Consider the following 14,479-nt stretch of genomic DNA (forward strand, 5'->3'; position numbering starts at 1 on the left):
ATCACAACACTGCCTTCCATATTAAATCGGTTTTGTGACATTATAATATCTCTGGGTAATTTACACAGCGCCATCTAGTCCCAAGCTAAACATTGGTATAAACATAAACATCGGTTGAATAGTTTCAATATCTAATGAACATAAGGAGAAACATTTTTGCGTTTCATATATATAAATAACACTAGCTTTTGCCCGCGGCTACGCTCGCGTTAATTTATCCCCTTAGGGGTGAAATTTATCAAAATCCTTTCCTAGGGGATGCCTACGTCATAGTAGCTTTATGCATGCAAAGTCTCAGTCCGATCGGTTTAAAATTGACAAAGTTTCATACAAACTTCCATCCCCTATTTTATCCTATAGAATTAATCAAAATCCTTTCTTAGCGGACGCCTACGTCATAACATCTACCTGCATGCCAAATTTCAGCCCGATCCGTCCAGTAGTTTGGGCTGTGCGTTGATAGATCACTACGTCAGTCACCCTTGAGTTATATATATTTAGAACGCGGCCCGTCCCGACTTTGTAGGGGTAGACATTTTTACATTTTGGGTTACATTATTGAAGTTATCGTTAGATTCTAATTAGGGTCGCAAACGTGCACGTAACTCCGTGGTGTTTCAGGCATCTATAGGCTATGGTAACTGTTTACCATCAGATGGGTCGTACGCTTGTTTGCCACCTATGGTATTAAATATTTCTTTTAATAAATATATTCTATTGATTGCCAGGAACAGTATATCATTCTAATGTTGAAAGAATGATTTTTTTTATTAATAACACCTATTCCCGGATATAAATTCCAGGCTTGTTACCTTAATTTCTTGAAAGAATGATTAAAATCTGTTCAATAGTTAGTGAGTTTATACGTTATAAACGTACAAAAACAAATATATACCCTTTATAATATTAGTATAGGTTAAAACCATTGTATTCACAGATTTGAATTTAAAAATGTAAAGTAACAAGTAAATTATTTAAAAGAGCAACACGCAAGTTTCTAGCTCAATCTTCTTGTAATGAGACAGCTATCAGAATGAGCTGAAGAAGAAAAATGTGATGAATATTAATGTAAGTTTTGAATAAATGATTTTCTATTCTATTCTATCACCTGACGTCGCTTCCACGGTCCTGTTCTTCACGATATTTTCAGGGTTTAATCGGCGTTTGCACACGTAACCACCTGTTGATGTACACTTGTGCAGGGTCCAGTACAAGCCGCTTGGCTGAGACGGCACTGGAGATGATTTCCACTGAACACATAAATAATAATAATATAATAACAATAATCTCAGGAAATAATATAATAAAATTCACACAGCGCCATCTAGTCCCAAGTTAAGCTATTTAGAGCTTGTGTTACGGGTACTAGATAACTGATACTAGTACATAGATATTTTTTTTCGTAAATACATACATATTATACATAGAAAACACTCAGACCGATACAAACAGTCATACTCATGAATACAAATGTTTGTGCCGTGCGAGGAATCGAACCCGCGACCATTGGAGGTAAGGCGGTGTGCTAGACCGCTAGACCACCGAAGTCGTCTAAATACATATATCAGGACATAATTTATATAGTTAACCGGGTCTTAACACGAATAATTTTATGGTAAACTAGCTGTGCATGCGACTTCGTCCGCGTAGAATAGTGAACTCGACAAAATAAAAAATAAAAAGTTTAATTAAAAAAAAAAAGAAAGAAAGTATATAAAAAGATTCATCTTTATAGCATCTAAATTTATAAATTTTCATACAAACTGTCATCCCCTATTTTATTTTATCCCCCTCAAGGATAAAATTTCTGTCTGACATGTTTATTTATGTTAAATTATCAGCTTAAAAAATAAGTTTCAAAAGTTTTAAAATGACGATATATCTACACAACATTTGATCCCGCCTTTCAACCCCTTAGAACCCTTTTTTCGTATCTAATCATATTAAAAAGTAGTAAAAACAACAACAATTACTGTATATGTCTAACATATATAATATATTGAAAATCCCTTGTCTGCATAAATAAAAAAATAATCGTGATTATTTTGAGTAATCGCGTGGGACAACAGCATGGGGTTTTTCAAGAAGGGTATATCAACGTTTCTTAAGGGTCGGCAACGCGCACGTGACACCCATGGTGTTTCTGGCATCCATAGGCTACGGTAACCATTTACCATCTAATGGGCCGTATGCTTGTTTGCCACCATAGTGGTATATGTTATCTGTGGTGGTATAAAAAAACAATAAATTTAATGAAATTACCTGTACACCCAAACAAGAGTCCTCAATATCATCGGTATCATTATAAGATGCCCAGCCCTGGTACAATACAGCGCTTCCATCAACCCAGCTGAAGTTCTCCCCTCCCTTTACATGAGCACCGAGCCAGTAGACAGATCCAGCGCTGTAATCGCTGCTTTGCCGGATGCCTGACACGATGTAGCGCTCTTCATCAGCTGAATGGACGGAAGACAGGTGCATGTTGAGACCTTCGCATACCTGAAGCAAAAATAATAATTTATTATATATTTTACATTGACGTCCTCGGTGGTGTAGCGGATTAGCACACCGCTCTACGTCCGATGGTCGCGGGTGCGATTCCTAATACTATCTACCCGCCTCGGCTTCGCACGGGTTTACATGTATTATACATATAAACCATCCTCTTGAATCACTCTATCTACTGCTAAAAACTGCATTAAAATTCGTTCTGTAGTTTAAAAGATCTAAGCGAACAGACAACGAAAGCGACTTCATTGTATACTGTGTAAAGATTATACATTGACGGCCTCGGTGGGTTAGCGGATTAGCACATCGCTTTACATCCGATGGTCGCGGGTTAGATTCCTTGCACGGTACAAACATTTATATTCATTAGTGTGAATGTGTCTGGTCTGAGTGTTTTCTATATATTTTATTTATTTATTATTTATTTAAAACTTTATTGATTTTGTTCAATAAATTTTTTGTAGATATTTACGAAAAAAAATCTACGTATTTTATCAGTTGTTTAGTACCCATAGCACAACATCTAACTAGCTTAACTTGGGACTAGATGGCGCTGTTTGAATTGTCGTGTGATTATTATTATTACTGTGCTATATCCTCATATATTTATTTATATAATTTTTAATGGCAAATACACTGTTGCCACACCTGATGGTAAGTGGTAACCGTCGCCGAAAAATGAATCTCAGCGATCCTTTATATAATACAGGATCGTTACTTTCATTTTTCAGATTACGTCCTAATCTAATCTAATCCTAATACAGGTACTTTAGCGGCTTCACGGATTTAGTTTAGTTTCAAAAGATTAATCGTAAAAGTAACGAAAAAAATAAATACACGTAATATTTCATTAAACCTTTGTGATATTTCGTGGACTTACTTTTCGGACCCCCTTTTTGATTAGAAATAGAAATAATCTTTATTCAAATAAACTCATTACAAGCACTTTTGAATAGTCATATTTTGATTCTACCACTCATTCGGAATGCAGATTCATCACAAGAAGAATGAGCAAGAAACTTGTGTGTTGCTCTTTTTAATAGATGTTTTTAACATATGTTTTATATAAATAATTACAGTATAACAAGTAAGAGGCATGCGATAATCAACATAGAAGTCGCTACGCACTCATTATTAATGTAATCAGATAATATTGTCAGTGCTATAGATTTAAAGTTTTTCTATAAAAACACTATTATCGTTAACGAATTGTTCAATTTTATAGTAAGCTTTTTTGCAAAGGAACTGTTTTATTTGACATTTAAATCTTTTTTCTGGCAGATTTATAACAGACTCTGGTATTTTATTATAAAACCTTACGCAATTGCCATAAAACGAATTACTAACTTTAGCCAAACGACATTTAGGTAAAATCAGTTTGTTATTGTTACGTAAGCTTTTATTAGTGCAATCACTAACTCTTTTGAAACTGTCTATATTCCTTCTGGCATAGATGATACTTTCATAAATGTATTGAGAAGCAACGGTGAGGATATTTGATTCCTTAAAACATTAATGGTAAAACAATAATGGATTAATGGTCGATCTCTTACTACCGTTTTTTTTTTATAAGAATAACTGTTTCCGGATATTGAATTCCAGTCTTGTCGCCTTAATTACTTATACACTACACTACTTATTTACTACGAAATACAGGACTACTTTAAAACTAGGGATTATACATTTTATATATGACTGGCTAATCGCCCCGGCTTCGCTTAGTGTACATGTATTATATATATAAACCTTCCTTTAGAATTATTCTATCTATTAAAATAAACCGCTTCAAAATCCGTTGCGTAGTTTTAAAGATTTAAGCATACATAGGGACAGACAGCGACAGCGACTTAATTTTATAATATTTAATAATGATTATACTGTTTCGTTTTATTTTTACTTTATAAGTTTTTAATATATGACCACTAACCATCGTTTCAACATTGCCCCTGGTCATTCCCCAGTATCGTGTGTAGGTAGTGTTACTTGGTAATGCTGATATTAGGTATCTAATTAATTTATTTCAGTGCAACCCTCGTAACATTTCAACATAACTTTGAAATTAAGGCTGCATGTTCCCGATCACGCTCTACACAAAACGTGCTGTTATTAAAATATTATAATACCTACTAACAAAAACTAATTACACTCGATGAAATTTTGGTCCATAGAATAAGATGACTAATATCAATGTTTCACATTAGTTAGATTTTTTTCAAACAAATTTGTTTTAAAATTACATGCAACGGACAAACTCGATTGTTTTGTTGAAACAATGACCTATATTTTGTTCATTCAACAATTCAAAGCTGTATAGAAATTTAAAAAAATGTGCTCAAAGACTTTATAAGGAATTTTAAGAATAAGGTAATAAATAACTTTATTTTTATTGTAATAGAGTACACATTCATCTCTGTTTGTCCTATAGTTGACTGGGAGAAAATGCCTTAAGATATTAAGTCTACCATGTGCACCTTTATTTGTGTATTTATGCATTTAAGTTTTAATCTATACATATAAATAAAATTGGAGTGTCTGTTTGTAATATTGAAATAACCGTTTTTTACTACATGCATATGTATATAAATACGGTACATACACCAAAATAACATTTTTTACTATTTTTGTCTGTCTGTCTGTCGGTCTGTTTGTTCCGGCTAATCTCTGAAATGGCTAGACCGATTTTGACGGGACATTTTCTGGTGTAATAAGGAGTAACTTAGGCTACTTTTATTTTGGAAAAATAAAGTTAAATTTTACGCGGACGAAGTCTCGGGTGAAGCTAGTAAATAAATAAGCAGAGTATTGTTTACCGTTATTTAAGTCAAAAATTCGATTGTATTGCTATCGCGCTTGTGTAAGAGGATAAGTAAGTAAAGTATTGGGTACCGTTATTTAAGCCAACAATTCGATTGATAGTATTGCTATCTCGCTTGTGTAAGAGGAGACGGAAGGTCTCTGAACAGAGATAGAACGAATACTGAATAATACGTACAAACGTACATCGTAATGTTATTTCATGGACACACTCCTCTTAATGTACGCCTGTGTTATATTACTTATGCATGTACATTACTGTAAATATAATAATTAGGGGGACAGGTTGTAACTTTATTAGGGTCCCGTAATTGAAGGGTCCAACCGGAACCCTTGTTGTAAGACTTCCGTTGTACCTCTATTAGACATTTCTGAGTTCAGAACGCAATTAGAATCTTATAAATCAAGTAATTCAATGAAATAAAAATCATTACGAGTAAATATATAAATGTCTCTATGGTCTACCGGTTTTGCACACCGTCCCACACCCGATATTCACAGGTTCGATTTCTAGCACGGTTCCAAGATTTTTATTAATGAGTACGATTGTTTGTATCTGGATGTTTTCTATATGTATTTTAAAAAATCTATCTACATATTTATATTAGTTGTCTAGTACCTATAACACAAGTTTTGCTTAGCTAAATACTAAATATATATTTTTTCGACATAATATTCTATTTTCATTTTATTATTATTTAGGATTGAAAAATACATACAACCCTAAATTTTCGCCCTTCTAGCATCAACCCCTATTTTTAATAGCGATTTTAATTTATATGGCAAAACAATGTTTGCCGGGATAGCTAGTATATCTTATATATAAAATTCTCGTGTCACAGTTTTCGTTCCCATAGGGGTAGTCCACCCCTAATTTTTTTTTTTTATTTAAGGCAAAACAACTTTTGTCGGTACAGTTATATTATAAAGATTCTTTACGAGGTAGACAGAAAATGTATAACGTTATATCTATCTTTAGTCTGTATTTGCTTTCATAACTCATTGCGGTCATACACACTGTGCCGGTTTTACATACCCAAGGCTACTTTCTCTATCAATCAACTAGATATGTAGAAATAGAAATAATCTTTATTCAAATAAACATAATATTAAACATAATATTGAAATAAACATTTCTGAATACTCATGTTTTTTTATTCTACCACTCATTCGGAACGCAGACTTAACGCAAGAAGAATGAGCAAGAAATTTGTGTGTTGCTCTTTTGAATACACTATATGTTATTTGAAATAAATTACACAATTACAAGTAAGAGACATGCAGTCATCAACATAGAAGCAGCTACGCACTCATTCATAGTGCAATCAGATATTATTATAATCAGATATTCTACAAAAACATTATTATCGTTTAGACACTCAATTTTATAATATGCTTTTTTATAAAGGAGTGTTTCATACGATATTTGTGTCTTTTTTCAAGCAGATTTAGAACAGCCTCTGACAGTTTGTTGTAAAATCATACGTATCCTATATAACCTAGTTTCGAATCAAACTTAGGGTTAATAATTAGAGGTATAAATTCATTTTAAAAGACAACATACATTCAAATAATGTATTGTATATAATACATCTTTGTTTGTGCGTTCATCAATAGGGAAAACATTTTTAGTGTCTAAAAAGAACAGTCGTATTTCACTCAGTTTTTTTAAGATATGACATAAAAGCCGTCAAACTGAGCATCTCTATTTTTGCTGTCGGCTTATCATCATCATTTGATGAACGGACAACAAATGGCTGACATTACGTCCTCTATTAAAGATAGGGCTCCTCATAAATCTCTAGAACGCCATGCCGTTGGGTAGGTATCCATCGATTTCTTGCAAACACATTTTAGGTCGTCGCTTCGTCTAGGATTTTTAGTAGATATAATTTTTAGTGGATATCCAGGTGATATTATTATTATATGAATAGATGTTACAACTGAATGTATTACACATTTTTGAACATGCAAATAAGTAATGGCGATAAAATGTTTCTATTCAGTTAAAAAAGTTTATCGAAATTATAAATAAGTCTTCTATGTACCTGAGGACATTTAGATAAACATACAAATAGACATATCTTGAGATAGCATAAAAAGAAACCGAATTTGGTTTGATATCGGTGTCTCCTTAATCGAGGAGTCAATCAGAAATGAAAAGTGGCACACAAAGTTCTTGGTCTACAAATTTGGGTAACAATTAATGGGGAAATATTATTGCCTAGAGATATTACCACATTTATGAAGAAAGACTAAAGGGTCAAGGAAAAAAATGTATCGACGTTACTGTGGTAGACTGCTACTCTTGGTGTCGTGACCACAGAGACAATATTTACATTTTCTTTATATCATTACTGACTTGCACAGCTACGTCTGCATTACGATTGACATTTATCAGAACACTAACTATGCCAGCTGTATGAAACTATTTTGATGTATAATCTATATCACTGCAAATTTTCATTAAAATCTGTGCCGTGGTTTTTGTATGAGAGTGACAATCATATCCATCGATACTCACATACATTTCACCTTTACAATATTAGTAAGTTTTCATCCAATTATATATTAAATTTTTTTTACATATTTTTCAATTCTAGCCCATATGTTATTCTGATATATAATCTATACTACTGCAAAATTTCATCAAAATTCATTCTGTAGTTTTTGCGTGAAAGAGTAACTAACATCCATCCATCCGTACTCACAAACTTTCTTGTTTATAATATTAGTAAGATATTATATGTATCGACAGGTATATACATATAATATGCGCCAATATTATTAAATAAATAATATTATGTTCCCTGAATTGACATAGAAATAAAAAAAAAACTTAGTAGTAATATTTTCTACGTCATCAATGACAATCAAAGTGTATGAGACGAGGATACAATTTATATCGCAAAAGATACAAGATATAACTGACACGGGTGTTTAATATTAATGATATATTAAAATTTTATTAAACCAGGAGGTTGACTGATGTAAATTGAAATCACGACAGGGATTTCCGCTGGAATACATTCTGCGTCGCGAACTAATTATAATAACTCTCTGTTATTGTCAGAAACTTTCTATTGAAATACCTTATTATATTAATATATCATTTATTTATTTATTTACATCAAAACTAAGCGAGCCTTACAGTTTCCAAATATGCTCACTTACAAAAAAATATATTAAAATAATAACAACTTGCAATTTTACGTATTATTTAGGAAATTCATAGGCATTCTGCTAAAATTCAACACATGTAAATATGTCCAGCTCAGGAAATCGATTGATGACACCGTTGAGTAGACTCAGTGCAAGTAATGGGAGCATGCTTGGCCAGCTCTGTTCTTCTCCAAGGAACAGAAAATAAGCGCTTTCGATGTGCTTGTACATAATTATTGTATCAATACATGATAATAGAATAGAAAATAATATATAATAGTATTAATTATAATCATCATTGCCTTGCTTTTATCCCATTATTTAGGGTCGGCGCAGTATGTCATTCTCTTCCACTGCTCTCTATCGGTCGTCATATCTGAACATACTCTTCTTTTATTCATATCATCTTTCACACAATCCATCCATCTTTTCTTAGGGCGTCCCCTCCCTTTACATCCATCCACATTAATATTTTACAATAATATCATACATATATACTCATTTATTTACTAGTGGACCGCTTCAGCTTCAGTTAGGTAGGGATCTCTCAAAAAAGAAGTGTTTTTAAGAGCTCACTAACTTACAGCTCTTAAATAATAATATAACCATAAATATTCTATTTAAATAATATATACAGTTGTAAATAATTAAAAGAGTTTAAGTTGTAGTTACAATTCACACAGCGTCATCTAGGTCCAAGATAGGCAGAGCTTGTATTATAGGTACTAGACAACTGATATAAAAACTTAGTTTTTTTTGTAAATACGTACATAATATACATAGAAAATAGCCAGACTGACACAATCGTACTCATGAATATAAATGACATTGACATGAAACAACTTATATACACTTAAATGTGTCATCTGTTTGTGCCATTTGCACTCTCCCCTATCGTTCGGTGAAGCTGTAAAGGTGGATTTATAATTGTCTGATATGTCGTGACGTGTCGTGTCGTGACGTAATGACTAGTTTTCACCTTAAAGGCCAGCTGGGACCTACAGCACTAGAATAGTTTGAAAAAAAAAAAAAACTATTATTGTGAACGTAGGAATGTGGTATAACGTTCATAATTGTCTACAAAAAGCTACAGTAGATATTACCGGAAAATGAACAAAAGCAAGCAGAAACTCACCTGCTTGGCGGTGGTCCAGGAAGCCTTCGGGTATCCGGAAAAAAGATAGCAGTATCCGTTGTATAAAACTTGTTTCACGTCCAAACAGGATTGCGCTGCCAACAAACAATGCACTGTATTATTATACTAACATAGTCAATTTTCATTTGTTTTTTGTAGTTCTTTATGGATAATGGAATGGTGCACCCTCTGCTAACGGTTTATTCTGCAGGGCACCAGTGGTGGATTATAGGGTGAATATGAGGTCAGGTCAGTTAGACCACCGTGGTAAATGAACTTATCACAAGTTTCCAGGGGCAACTACGTGGAGGTCAACCTGACATGGCACATTTCTAGTAAAGGGGTTATTAGTCCACATCACTAACAATCCCATTCATAAACCAAACTATATACAAATATACAAATATACCATATACAAAATCATTTATTGTAGTTAACATACACGCATAAACATCCATATGACTCACACGATGGTTCCGGTGGTTTAGCGGTTTAGTACACCGCCTTACTTCCGATAGTCACGGCTTCGATTCTTCGCACGGTGCATACATTTGTATTCATGAGTATGATTGTTGTTGGGTGTTTTCTATGTATATTATGTACGTATTTATAAATATGTATATGTATATATATATAATACTCGGTACCCGCGACTTCGTCCGCGTAAATAGTTAAAAAATATTTAATGACCTAGCCCAATAAAAGCGAAATAAAATTGACGATACGAAAATCCATACAATTCAATTAACAGCCTAAAAATAAGTTTCAAGTATCTAGCTTTGGTAATGACAACACTACCTTACAATCTTTCATATCTCTTTTACCCCTTAAAATCCTTTTTCTTTATTTATATTTAATCAGTAGGCAAAAAATGAATTTCAAGCTTCTAGCTTTAAAAATGACCATACACCCATATAACCTTGCACCTACCCTTTCAACCCCCTTACAATCCTTTTTTCGGTTAAGTAGTTTTGGCGTGTAAGACAGAAAGACAGACAGAGTTACTTTCACAGATACAATATTACTGGGATATTTAATAAACTAACACAAAGAAGACAAAGAAAAAAGTTTAATCCTAGCTTCATAAATGACGATTTTACAATACAATCTTTCATACCTCGTTTCAAACCCTTACAACCCTTTTTTAGCATTCAAAAGTAGCCTATATCTTTTCTCAGGATTTAGACTATCTATGTACCAAATTTCATTTAAATCGGTTCAATAGTTTTCACGAGAAAGCGAGACAGACAGACAGAGTTACTTTCGAATTTATAATATTAGTAAGGAATTAAGGATTATCATAATATTTCTCTATAACACAAACTTGCCTGCCTTACAATCTCTACGTTGAGTATGAGCAGAGAATGCATACATGCAGACATAAAGTCAGCAATGTCTACAATTTTGTGCGCTAAAGTATAAACAAATAAAATAAAATCTCTTTTATGAAAATTAATACTTTTGAGTATAAATTTGACAATATTAAATATTGCCAACGGCAGAAACTTGAAAGATACCAACAGACGCCATTACTGTGTATTTGTAGCTGGCATCATGAAATATTTATAAATCTATTAAGATTCTGATCAGCTAGTGCGGCAGATGATAATTCATAAGGCAGTTCGCAAGTAATGGAGCGTGGTGACCGACAAATGGACTGAAAACATGACGGATTGCCCATCCTTTCGTGTTCAGGAACTTTGCTCCGTTATGAACACGGCTGTATAGTCGAGTTTCCTTTGCTTTTGGTAGTTTCGACGAAATAAGCTGGGCACGGTGTGTCTATTTGAATATAGAATACATTGAAGGTCGAATGTAGTTTTTACACGTTAATTATGAGAGTAGTATAGACGAGAGTCTTAGAACTGAAGACAAGAATAAATTATTCAAGAATTATACATTACAAAGGAATTCAATTGTAACTCAGTATTAGAATAGTATAGTCTTTTGCTCTGTTAGGAACACGGCTGTATAGTCGAATTTCCTATGCTTTTGGTAGCTTCGACGAAATAAGCTGGGTATAGTGTGTCATATTTGAATATAGAATAACTTTCATATAGAATACATTGAAGGTCGAATGTAGTTTTTAGACGTTAATTATGAGAGTAATATGGAAAATAAAGAGAGTCTATTAAAACTCAAGACGAGAATAAATTATACTAGAATTAAGAATTTTTTCAATAAAAAATATTTCAATAAAAATTGGTAAAGTCGGCTGTATTGCCGATCAAGGCTGTATAGTCGAATTTCCTTTGCTTCTGCTAGCTTCAACGAAATAAGCTGGGTATGATGTGTCATATTTGAATATAGAATAGGTATCATTGAAGGTCGAATTGGTTTTTACACAGTTAGTTAATTATGAGTTAAATATAGAAAATAATGATAGTCTATTAAAACCTAAGACGAGGATAAATTATACTAGATTTAATACTTCCATAAAAATATTTCAATTGTAACTTCGTATAGTTATGTAATATTATGTTATCTGTGGTATAATATAGACTTATCTTTAGTCCAGTTTGATGCGATAACTTTGCCCACATATTCATAATTTATTGTCAAATAAAAAAAAATCCATTTCACTCCTCTTTTTTATGTGATTTAAATATATTATATAATATAATATCAAACCAACAATATAATTAATTGGCATAATATATAAGAATAATGAATTTTATTTTTCTGAATAATTAAAACAAAATTAATCGTAGATCTTTATGTCGTTGCTATGGAAACCATCGTTAAATTCCTGGTAAATTTGACACAATGGCTTGTGTTGCAATGGTTGTTGTTTTTGATATAACGTTATGCTCATTTTGTCATCCTCCACTGGTACACCGTCAGCGTAAGCGGATGGCCAGTTCATTATCATCCATTAAAAAAACACACAGTATTATATCTACAATATCATATATATTTATATGACATATTGTAATTTAAACAATGTAAATTAAATATTGTAATGGATGAAAACAGTGATTGGTATATAAATGACGTAGTGGAGTAACTTGAAACAGCCATGCTCACTATAAAGTTCAAATTTGTGGCGGCGTGGTGAGCCAAGTCGATGTGCTCCCTCAAATATGGTTGAGTGCAATGATGGCTGGCTCCCCCTGGTCTGTTCAGGTTACGAACACTGATTAGACCTTTTGCTTTTCAATAGCATATGCTGGTGGTCACTCTATTCTCCTAAATTTGAATTTAAAAATTTATCTGTATTATTATATATATTGTAAACATGTATAATATTATACGTATAATTAGTAAAAATCACGGGATCTTACCACGTTTTATATTTATTTGCTGATTTCCCGATATTTCGGTAGTGTTTCAACCACATGATCACAGTTTACCCGTGATCAATAAAACGTGGTAAGATCCCGTGATTTTTACTAATTACACGTATAAATAATGACCGCGTCAAGTTTAAAACAGTATGTATAATATTAATTTGAAAAGAATACGAGCTCATCTCGAAATCATTACGAACTGACGGTAGATTTGACATATCATAATAGTCTGTCTGAATAGAGCTACACGAATAAAGATATTTTGAATTTGAATATGCTATAATATTTACAGGAATGAATGTAAGAAACGAAACATATTACGCCAACCCTAAATAAATGGGATAAGAAAGAAGCAGATGCTTTTGATGAATATTTCCAATAGCATAATATCAAAAGATTTTATTCCCTTACGTGTTTCCAATAAAAACTGTAGTCAATTAAATTTTCTAGAACTTTCCCAATTAAGCGGGAGCTTTTTTAATTAAGCACCAAAGAACGACTCTATACAGACGATGAAAAACGACAATAAAAGTTCGTGAAATAAGTCTCGTATCGCCATTTGAATAGTTGTCTCGCCCTTGTCAAGTCAATTGGGCATGTTTTGTTAAACATTTCGTCGATTAAATAGAAAAATGACAGTTTTCAAAATTATAAGCTAGAATTGTCTCCTTTTATATCTATAAGTCAATTAAATTGACCACGCCGTCTTAATCATTATCTCAATACTTTTAAAATGATATATAATACTTCTATGTAAATTTAAAACTTTAAAGGAAAACATAATTATATATAATAATAATCATATAAAGGAAAATATATATATATATATATATAAAAAATAAAAAAAAACTATAGATATACTATTGCTGGAAGTAATAACCGTGTAGATGATTTTGTATGAAATCTACCTAAGTCTGAAGCCTATCCTTTAATGATAATGCAAATGCATGCCCTGTAGAGCACGAAGAATTGTTATGCTGATGTAATGGGTCTATAGATTGCTCAGACTATCCCTACTTTGTGACGCGTAATTCAAACAAAAATGTGTTTACTGTTTACGTGTAACTTTGACGACCTCGGTGGTCTAGCGGTCTAGCACACCGCTTTACGACCGATGGTCCCGGGTTCGATTCCTCGCACGGCACAAACATTTGTATTCATGAGTATGATTGTTTGTATCGGTCTGGGTGTTTTCTATGTATAATATGTATGTATTTACAAAAAAAAATATCTATGTATATGTTATGTATCAGTTATCTAGTAGCCATAACACAAGCTTCAGCTAGCTTAACTTGGGACTAGATGGCGCTGTGTGATTTGTCCTGAGATTATAAGATAATAATCTCAGGACAATTGACACAGCGCCATCTAGACCTAAGTAAAACTCAACCCAAGTAAATTATTATATTAATAAAGTATACATTCCTGCATCACGGTAAATTACAAATATTGCCATTGTAGTGAATGTAACGTACATATTTTGAGAACATTGAGTTAGTATAGGATAGCAAATATTATATGTACCACAAACAACTGGAATGAGTACGGTCGCCATATGTCTCGGTTTGTG

At 32.7% G+C, this 14,479-nt stretch overlaps 1 protein-coding gene across 1 annotated transcript in view; it reads right to left on the reverse strand.

Moving 5' to 3' along the window:
- LOC131851560 (uncharacterized) overlaps positions 1-14,479 on the reverse strand; it is a 226,747-nt gene that overhangs the window by 18,032 nt on the left and 194,236 nt on the right. Inside the window, exons 10-12 of the mRNA XM_059202073.1 lie at positions 9,620-9,714; positions 2,263-2,499; positions 1,109-1,250 (exon numbers count right to left, since the gene is read on the reverse strand). Of these exons, the coding sequence (XP_059058056.1) occupies positions 1,109-1,250; positions 2,263-2,499; positions 9,620-9,714 (474 nt within the window). The remainder of the gene's footprint in view (positions 1-1,108; positions 1,251-2,262; positions 2,500-9,619; positions 9,715-14,479) is intronic.

Source organism: Achroia grisella, unplaced genomic scaffold (assembly GCF_030625045.1).
Source record: "Achroia grisella isolate CSIRO2021 unplaced genomic scaffold, CSIRO_AGI_Agris_v1 utg784, whole genome shotgun sequence".
Classification (NCBI taxonomy): domain Eukaryota; kingdom Metazoa; phylum Arthropoda; class Insecta; order Lepidoptera; family Pyralidae; genus Achroia; species Achroia grisella.